The sequence below is a fragment of the Etheostoma spectabile genome, chromosome 6 (genome assembly GCF_008692095.1).
Source record: "Etheostoma spectabile isolate EspeVRDwgs_2016 chromosome 6, UIUC_Espe_1.0, whole genome shotgun sequence".
In the NCBI taxonomy this organism is placed as follows: domain Eukaryota; kingdom Metazoa; phylum Chordata; class Actinopteri; order Perciformes; family Percidae; genus Etheostoma; species Etheostoma spectabile.
In genome coordinates, this window is record NC_045738.1 from 14036531 (window position 1) to 14045708 (window position 9178).

The window sequence follows — 9178 nt, forward strand, 5'->3', positions numbered from 1 at the left end:
CAGACAGCCCAGAAATCTCAAAGAACTGGAAGACTTTTGGAAGGAAGAATGGCCGAAGATACCTCAAACAAGAATTGAAAGACTATTGGCTGGCTACAAGAAGCGTTTACAAGCTGTGATACTTGCCAAAGGGTGGGGTACAAGGTATTAACTCTGCAGGGCGCCCAAACTTTTGCAGACGCCAATTTTTTTTTTGGACATATTATACGAATGTCTAATCTGTCATTTAATGCCTTTTTGGAGATATTTCCATCTTTTCTTGGCTTCTTTATGCACATTAATACAAATGTTTACCTGGGGCGCCTAAACTTTCCAGACCCACTGTAACAATGGTAAATAATAGGAAGGTAGGACTGTTCATGCTAATTTTATTCAGTGTTTTAATGTATTTCAGTAGTATTTGCACCTCAAGTTTATAAATGCTTGACCACATGTGTCCATGCACATCTATAAAGAAATATTTACTCAGAAAGTAAAAATAAAAGCACAGGTGCATAAAGTGCTCGCTGTTGGTTATTGCCGTTCTATATTTTTTTTTAAGAATACTTACGAAGACATTTGCTTAGAGTCCTTTGAACAGCTTTGGCACAGTGGCTTCCATTTGTTAGAACTTATATGATTCATTAGCCTTGGTTAGGCTTGTGGCCACAGTCTAAGCAATTCATTCATTCACCATGTGCGAAGACGATATTTAACGAACAACAAAAGTCAAAGTGCCTTATTTTGCATTTGCATTTCTTAGACTGTGCATCTCCATTCAAGGAAAGCCACAGGCTTTCAGAGAGTGTAGTCTAAAGGCATCTGGCTTGCTCGCTCGTTTGCTGTTTGTTTTTCCAACATATTTGATACTGCAAAATGTTGAGTCACCTTGTAATTGCCATCTTCTGAGCTTTTCATCGCCTCAAAAAGTTGAGAGTGTTTCTTAAAAGCTCTTGGTGAAACATCAATTCTCCTGTGAGAAAGAAACACATTTACGACAGGATGAATAAAGGCACATAGTACAGGAACCACGGTACAGGTGCTAAAACAGCAAACTGTTAGCAACAAAATCGCACTGCAAAGACGACAAAAACGGACAGGAAAAGAAAAATTGGTGGGAAAACAAAACTGACCTCCACCGAGCATGAGAACAAATAAGCGAAGAAAGTCTGTTGATTTTCAGGTAGGAAAGGTGAGAGAAATACCTGAAAGCTGTTAAAAGAGGAGGTGAAGCCACAGCACACTGAAGGTGAGAGGGTCACTCAATAGGCGACTCTACCTGTGTATTTCTGGGCTTTTTCTGGTTTTCATCATTTCCTTCTCTGCAGCTCGTCTTTGGTACATGGTGAATCGCTCGTTTAGAGTCATTTCAGAGGATGGAAAGTGCTGAGCTGCACAGGGAAACAGTAGAAACAGCTGTCAAAGTAGTTGCTTTAAGTGCCTTGTCACTTTTCCATCCAACTGTGATGCTGCATTGAATTAAATATTCCCATGTGCATATGAAGTAAAACATTAGTAATCACTTGAAGGCCTTGTTTTACAGTCCCCTCAGAAACATAATGCCTGCAGAGAAATTGCAATTGTGATGAAGTTGCTTTACACTGATTTAAAAGGTTACAGTGTTGAGGAACTTTAATGGTGATACCTTAGTGAGCATGTAGTGTGATCTGTCTGTTCATGGAAAAAAGAAAAAGAAACTATTTCTCCAGCAAGAGAGGTGAGGACTCACCTTTAACATGGTGAACGATGGCTACAATGTGTTGAGCAAACAGCTCAGAGGGACTCCTCTGTAACGGAGCAGCCTGAACATGTTGAAAGATGGAGCGAAACTCCTGATCCTTTTTTGAGGACTGCACAAGATCCTGAGACAACTGTCGCTCCTCAGCTAAAATATCAGAAGAGCTGAAAATGACAAATAAAAATCTGAAAAAGGGGCCTAAAACAGAAAACATGTTCTCTCAATCACATTAAACCAAAAATAAACGGGGAAACCATTACAGGAAATGCTTTTATTTTTTTCAATAAAAATTGGAATAAAAGGCTTAAAACGGAAAACATGTTCTCTATCACATAAAACAATATTCAAATGAGGAAAGTGCAAAAAGTGCTTCTTGTCTTTTTTAAATATATAATTTTCTTAAGAAAACAGTATATCATCAGTTTACTATTAGCTACTGTTGCAAAGTCTCCAGCTGGATGTACAGATGTGACTGATGGCTCACTAAAGAAAGACTCTGCATGGGACCAGAACCCATTAGATGCTCACCTCATCAGGCTATCTCCAAGGAAATCCATTCTGATATTTAATTTTGCTTCCTGTTTTCTGGAAGTCATGAAAGGCAAGTCCTCTCCCCTGAGCTCTTTGTCAGAGTTCCTCCATCGTGGTGGTGTAGGAGATGGAATGGAGGGAGATTTTGCCATCTTCCTGGCTTTACCACCCATGTCAGGGGACAGGTCCTCAAATTTTCCTGCCATCTCCCTCTTGGTGAGGGCAGCCGAAATCACAGCTGCTTTATCCAGCTTTCGACTGCAATATATGTCCTCTGCCATGGCGTTAACGTGACTGTTAGCAACTTGTGAATGGGCCACATTATGCCTTTTGCCAAAGCATTCATCAAACATTTCCCGGGCTGAGTGAGATACCTTGATCTTTAGCTTAGAGGACTCGTCCCCATTGCGCCAGTCTTTGTGGCGTGAATTTGAATGAGGCCTGATTATCAACTCCTCCTCTTCCTCCCCGTCCGCAGATAGAAAAGGAGAAGCTTTCAAAAAGCTATTCAGAGACACTTCACCATCATTGTCTTCTTTGTGCTTTCTTGACACCAAGTCAGAGATATTCGCAGATGTTTTGCCATTTGCTTTCCCTTGTTCCATATCCACATCATTTGCTTCTGTGTTCTTGCCATTTCCCCAAGCTTTGGATTTCTTATTTTGCTCCTCCAAAAACCTAAATGACAAAGAGATAAAGAGCTGCATCTAACTGTTTGCAATGACATGCAACATGTGAGACAACTGCAAATGTGAAACCAACTGATTGTCTGACCAGATGTCATATTAGAGCCTTTCCAAACACGATTTTCTAAAACTACAGAAAAGAAGTATTTTAGCTATGAAAATAAAGACATAAGCTTAATTCTATAAAGAATTTCCATGAAAAACAATGCCGTTTGACAAGGCAAATATTTTGAATCCCCCTAAATAATTTTCTTTTATAAGTCTGTTATGACAACCACACTTGAACACCCAAGATTGCAAAGCCCAGGAAATGCAAGGATAAAATGATTGTGTTGTCTAAAAAAGGCATGTGAACACGTTTAAGCAATAAATAATAACATTGTATCTGTATGTCTATAAATCTTGCACAGTTTATAAAAAAAAAAAATTGAGAAAAGAAGAGAACAAAATCAGTCTTACTGTCTGAAGGCAATGGATATTGCTGTTTTATCTCCATCCAGATATTCCTCATTGGAGAAGAAGTCAAAGCTGGAAAGCATCGGATTTAGACCTTCATGTGAGGGCTTTATTGTTTTGGATGAACTACACACCATCTTCCAGGAGGGGGCACCATTGCTGATGTCATTTGTGACTTTAGGGGAAGGACTAGACTGGTTAGTAGTTTGGCTGTTGTGGCCAACACTAACAGCAGCGCTTGCCAAAGGACTTGTTCTCTTTGGACTGCTGCAGCAGTCTGTTAGGCCCTTCCAGTTCCCCTCATTTTTCCCACTTCCTGCTTCTTCTTTAGCATCTCCTGCCAACACTCTGACAAGCTCCACTGGTTCCTCATCTCCCCCTCCTCCTTTTTGGCTCTCCTTGGAGGCCGAGAGCTCCTCTTTCACATCTTTGGAGATTTGGTTCGTCAGCAACAAGGCTGGCCTGCATTTGGGAGAGGAGGAGTGTGAGGAAGAGGAAGAATGCTGCGAGTGTCTGGATAAAGGCGACGAGGATCGGTCAGAGTGGTGTGAGTGACCACGAGGGGGACTTCCTGAGCGCTGCTGGAAGTTGTGAGACCGTCCTCGTGAATGGTTTTGCTGCTGCTGCTGCTGCTGCTGCTGCTGCTGTTGTTGCGGGTACTGCTTGTAATTCTTCCAGTTGGGGCGAAAGTAGTTGTTATTGTTATTGTTATAGCCACCACCCCCACCACCACGCTGGTAGCGTCCACGTTGAAAGTAGCCCCGCCCTCTGCCCCTGAAGTTGTACGGCCTCCGGAAGCCGCGGTGGTAACCCCGGAACTCACGATTGTTCTGGTATCCCCTCGGATATTTCTTCTCCCGGTTATGAGATGGAGAATGAGATCTTGACCGTGTCCGAGATCTAGAGCTGTGACCAAAACCAAGGGGAAAATGAAAGGACATTGTTATGATTTTACTTTCAAATAATTTTCCAGATAGATAGATAGATGTACACACACATGTATGTGTATATATATATTTATATATATATATATATATACACACACAGTATACACATGATACATGCAGTTGCATCCAATTGTCAAGTATGTGGGAGCCCACAGGCTGCAGGGTCGGACTAGGCCACATGGTGGCTCTGCTGCACTTCTGACGTTGTTCTCTAGCCTGAACATTAAATGTAGTTTTAAGATTAAAACAATGATACAGCATGTTCCCTTCTTTAAAACAGCACTTTTATCAGTCCAGCATGCTTTTTTAAAGCCTAACGCTTGTCAACACATCATCCATGGCTAGACATCAAATTTAATGTTCTTTAAGTATTTCCTTTACAGCTACATCTTCAGCAACTTTCTACAACTGTTAATAAATAAAAAGTAACTGCTCAGCTAGTTTGCCTATTATAATTGAATATAATATAAAAGACCTGCTGAAATATGTAGGTATATCAAGAAATTTACAAATGCATACAACGTCTACAATATATTGCAGAACAATACCTCAAATGGCCAAAGCCAAGCAGTACTACACTACATGCAAAAAAAATGCTAAAGCCATATACAAAGGATTAAAAAAAACACAAAACTCACCAAGTGTGTTTTTTCATTGGAATACAGAGTTGAGTAAAGAAAGCTGCGCACTGAGCAGCACTGCACACTCACAGTGCGAGCTACAGATACTACATCTCCTCTGGCCAACTCTGGTGGAGCAGAGAGTCACATGGACTATGTGAGGGGAAAAAAACTTCTATTCCAATCCTTTGACTCTATGCAGCTATAATGGCTGTTCAAGCAGTTTAGTGAGACTTTTGGTATTTAGACTCTTTCCAAACAACAAATAGTGACATTTTATTGTGGTCTTAATGTAATTTCTCAGCAAGATACACTATAGCTTCACCTATTAAACATGAGATAATTCACTAAGTAAAGTCTAAATGTTTTGCTGAGAGACAGTCTGCTTCTTTGGCCCATTTAACTACTAAGTAATTCAATGCAAAAGATGCAGATGGTGTGAGGCGAGTCCAGAAAAAAAAGCTGTGTTAAGTCATCAGACCTGGCAACATGTTGGAGGTGTTTAGAAGAACAAAAAGAAGTGGGGGAAATAAAATGTCAGTGTTAAATATACAACTTATGCAAATACTACAGTTTGAGTGTGACCTCAAACCCATTTGCACATGTGCAAGGTGGGCTCAGGAAGAGTAAACCATTACATTCCTTCCATGTCTCTTCTTTATGCTAATTTAAATATGTACTGCATCACTGCCAGGAAATGAGCTGTCCTGCCATTTTATTGCCTTGCCATTGTCATTCTGAGAGAAATGGCAATAGCATTAGAGCCTTACTTATTCTTCCAGAGGCACATCATAAGCAGCAGATAACCCCAGAACCAGGGAATTTTTATTTAAGCAAAGCAAGCAACAACACATGCAGCCCTCTTGATTAAAGGTTTTTGTAAATATAATATAGGCCACTAAGGTCAACTAATATGGAAAATTCCACACTCAATGCCAACTGCAATAATATTCACTCTAACTAAAGTAAATTCACAAACCGGCAGCTTAACTCTTCCTCAAACATCAATTTCCTCTTGAAAACAGAAGCTGACTCCAGAGTTTGAGTCCGACCCAAATCCATTAACACGCTACAGAAGCTTTGTGAGTTCATGAGAACCAAAGTCCAGGACAAGACAATATCTTGCATATGAAAGTCAACAAATGTGTAGCTCACAGAAAACGCTGATTATAACACAGAGCTGCTTCTTGACATTCCCACTGTCACAACTAAACTACTTGGCCATGCACATATATGTTTTTTACATGCCAAACGTACCAGCACAACGCATACTCAGCTCATTGAGACAAGATTTAATAGATAGAATTTAAGTGAAAAAGAAGCTTAGAAAGAAATTCCGGATGACCAATACTGATGTCTGTGCATAACGAGGCAGCACTTTACTTGATGCACCTGCTGCTAGTTTTAATTTTCTTCATCCCAGTTATTCATACTTTAAGCATTAGTGGGTCACGGCATTCTTCATTTATATGTGCTGTATACTACCTTTTTTAAGAATCAAGTTATCAAACCTTGTTTTAATAAGTCTGGTCTGGCAAAACAGAGGCACCTTCAACAATTGAGCAAAATGCAGTTGATCTTGACCACAGAAACACAATAAAGCCAATAGGTTCTTCAGAGAGGACGGTGGTTCATAAAATAGTACTCTACCGGTAGTGCCGTTTCCTGGACCGGGATCTGGAGCGACTTCTGGAGCGAGAGGTGGAGTGGGATTTAGACCGAGACCTTGAGCGGCTCCGAGACCTCGAGGCTGATTTTGTGGCTCTGGACATCACTGCAGCCAGCTCACCTCAAACTGTCACACAAAAGAGTTGTAAAAAAACAAAGTTAGGATTTTAAATAATGCAAGACGGCAAACTATACAAACAGTGGTTATATAATCACCTTTTCAAGACACTGGATGCATAGAATGGTCATTAATCATCTGCGTGAACAACTGAATAAGCTATTATCACGTTGAAAAAATACATCTTAAGAGAGCCAAGAGGCAAAAATTCACGAAATACAATATCCGACAGAAATTAGTCATCTGAGATGCACTTCAAAAACAGTCTTATCACAAAAGCTCAGTGAAGCATCAGAACAGCTGTGAAAAAGGAAGGCAATAGTGTAGGGCATCCAAACAGAACCAGTTTTATTTAGTCACTGATCATTTGCATAGAGGGCAGTCTTACGTAAGTCATCTGACTACAACTAACTGTTGAGCCCGCTATAATCGGTAAGATATACCAGACCGTACTTTTCCTCCACTGCAGAAGACATTACAGTAAACCAGCCAAAATGATTTTGAAACTGGTGACAGAAATGTCTCTTCTTTTGCCACAGTCTTTACATTAAAAGACAACTCAGACTCTCAAATAGGGTAAAAAAAGGAAAGCCAGCATGTTTGGCTTCAGTCCATCAATGCATTTCTTTGAATGATCAGCCCATACACATATAGGATCAGTCTACTCCAAGCCTTTTATCCACTTATCCATACATTCAATATCTTCAACAGTTTTTGTTTAGTTCAAATTTGTGACCTCCACCAATGATGGTTGAGAATGTGACAAGAGAAAGATGTGACCAGATGTGGTTTTGAACTAGACCACATTATGTCATATGCTTTTCAAATATAATGGGCCTCCGCTCAGCAAATGGAGAAAAGCTACTTTCACACCACCCGTGTAGGAGTCTTTACAGAAAGTTTCAGACTGATCTAATCTAGTCTTTGCTTGGTTGTTGTTATATGCCTCACCATTTGTGATTTACTGGTTAATGTTATCTCACACCTGACTGGTCCAATGTAAAACCAACTAAATAGAAAATAGTTTACTTCCTCTGTATCTGCTTCAGCACATAACATTTGCATGAGGTTAATGATCTGCTGTGAATCTGCTACCAGAGAGATGCTCACTTTGGATTGCTTGCTCAATGCACTCAGACCTCAGTATACTTTTCACTTCTTGAATCCTCTCTATAGTAGCAGTGTCTCGTTCTGTCCAAGGTCCACAAGGCATTATCTATGACATCTGATCCTCAAAGTACAGTAAATGCTAGGGATCAAATAATTGATCTTTCATCAGAAGAGTCATCTTCAGGGGCTTTGGACAAAGGAAATTGCCGACTACACATGACAGGGATCTAAAAACCAGTGCATGCTTTCACATAATGGTCCCAGTGTGCATCCTCGCTACTATTTTGAAGTGTATTGAAATGGGTCCATCTTCCCCCGCCTCCTCCTCGTGCTCTATGAACTTCCCACTCTCCTCATTTCTGGCAGCTTGTTGTTTTTGGCTTTCAGAGAATAATTTCCTGAAGGTTCAGCCTCAACAGACTGTCAATTTAGCTTACTCTGCAAATTTCAAGAATGGCATTCAGATGTGTCCGTTTCCAACACGTGGTAGGTAAACAGTCAAATAAATACATTGTAACAACCTTCTTTATTTCGCTCTATATAGCAGAGGAAGTTGGCCTTGAGGGTGGAAAACTTAAATGTAATGGATTATTCTAAATTTGTTGTAATAGCTGTAAGGAAACCAACAAATCTGTGCTTCAGACATTTTCATAGGGATGAAAATGGTTTCGTTTTGAACAGTTGTCAGAAGAAACTGTATACAAAACAGCTATACAAAGGTTCCCCAGACAAAGTAGCATTGTGTTATGGCTGTAGCCTACAGTATATTTGTGTAAGAGAGGGCAAGCAAAGAGGTGTCCTTGCATTTTGTATTCAGTATATGAACTAGTTAGTAGAAATGAACAGTTGGATCAGTTTCGATTTTGTTTCAGTTTTCTCTGAACGTTGATAACCAGCTGCAGCTGTCGCGGGTCCACACTGTGTGGTCGGCAGCCTAATCACTGAGATTTCAGCCTGTCTAACAGGCTGTGATTAGCTCGGTCTTTAATCACTCACTACTAGGTTTGCACACACAGACGCAATTACTGCCACACATGCACACACAGTACATGTGTCTAACTCTACTTGTGAGGACTTTAAGGACTTTGAGGACTTTTTCGTCTGCTTTCTCACCTATACTACATCCTGACACTGAACTAACCACTTCATCAACTGCCAACCCTATCCATGCGGTTGTCAATCACTGAAAAGCCGTTACTATTAATACCATCACGATTGTCTACTCTCTCCCAAATCCTACACTTGATGATGCAGTCACAAACAGTAGCAGCAAGGAAAAAACAACCTCTTTCCTGGTTTAAAGTCTAACTCCAGTCTTATCGGGG

General features: G+C 40.4%; 1 protein-coding gene across 3 annotated transcripts in view; it reads right to left on the minus strand.

Moving 5' to 3' along the window:
• Positions 1-9178, minus strand: part of thrap3a (thyroid hormone receptor associated protein 3a) — an 18489-nt gene that overhangs the window by 4887 nt on the left and 4424 nt on the right. The window contains exons 1-7 of one of the 3 annotated variants that reach the window (XM_032517420.1): positions 6842-7079; positions 6608-6752; positions 3394-4296; positions 2246-2926; positions 1709-1881; positions 1259-1370; positions 868-952 (exon numbers count right to left, since the gene is read on the minus strand). In XM_032517420.1, coding sequence (XP_032373311.1) covers positions 868-952; positions 1259-1370; positions 1709-1881; positions 2246-2926; positions 3394-4296; positions 6608-6729 — 2076 coding nt within the window. In that variant the 5' untranslated portion in view covers positions 6730-6752; positions 6842-7079. Of the gene's footprint in view, positions 1-867; positions 953-1258; positions 1371-1708; positions 1882-2245; positions 2927-3393; positions 4297-4975; positions 5230-6607; positions 6753-6841; positions 7080-9178 lie in introns of those variants that run through there. The other 2 variants (XM_032517421.1, XM_032517422.1) reach the window with 2 other exon arrangements.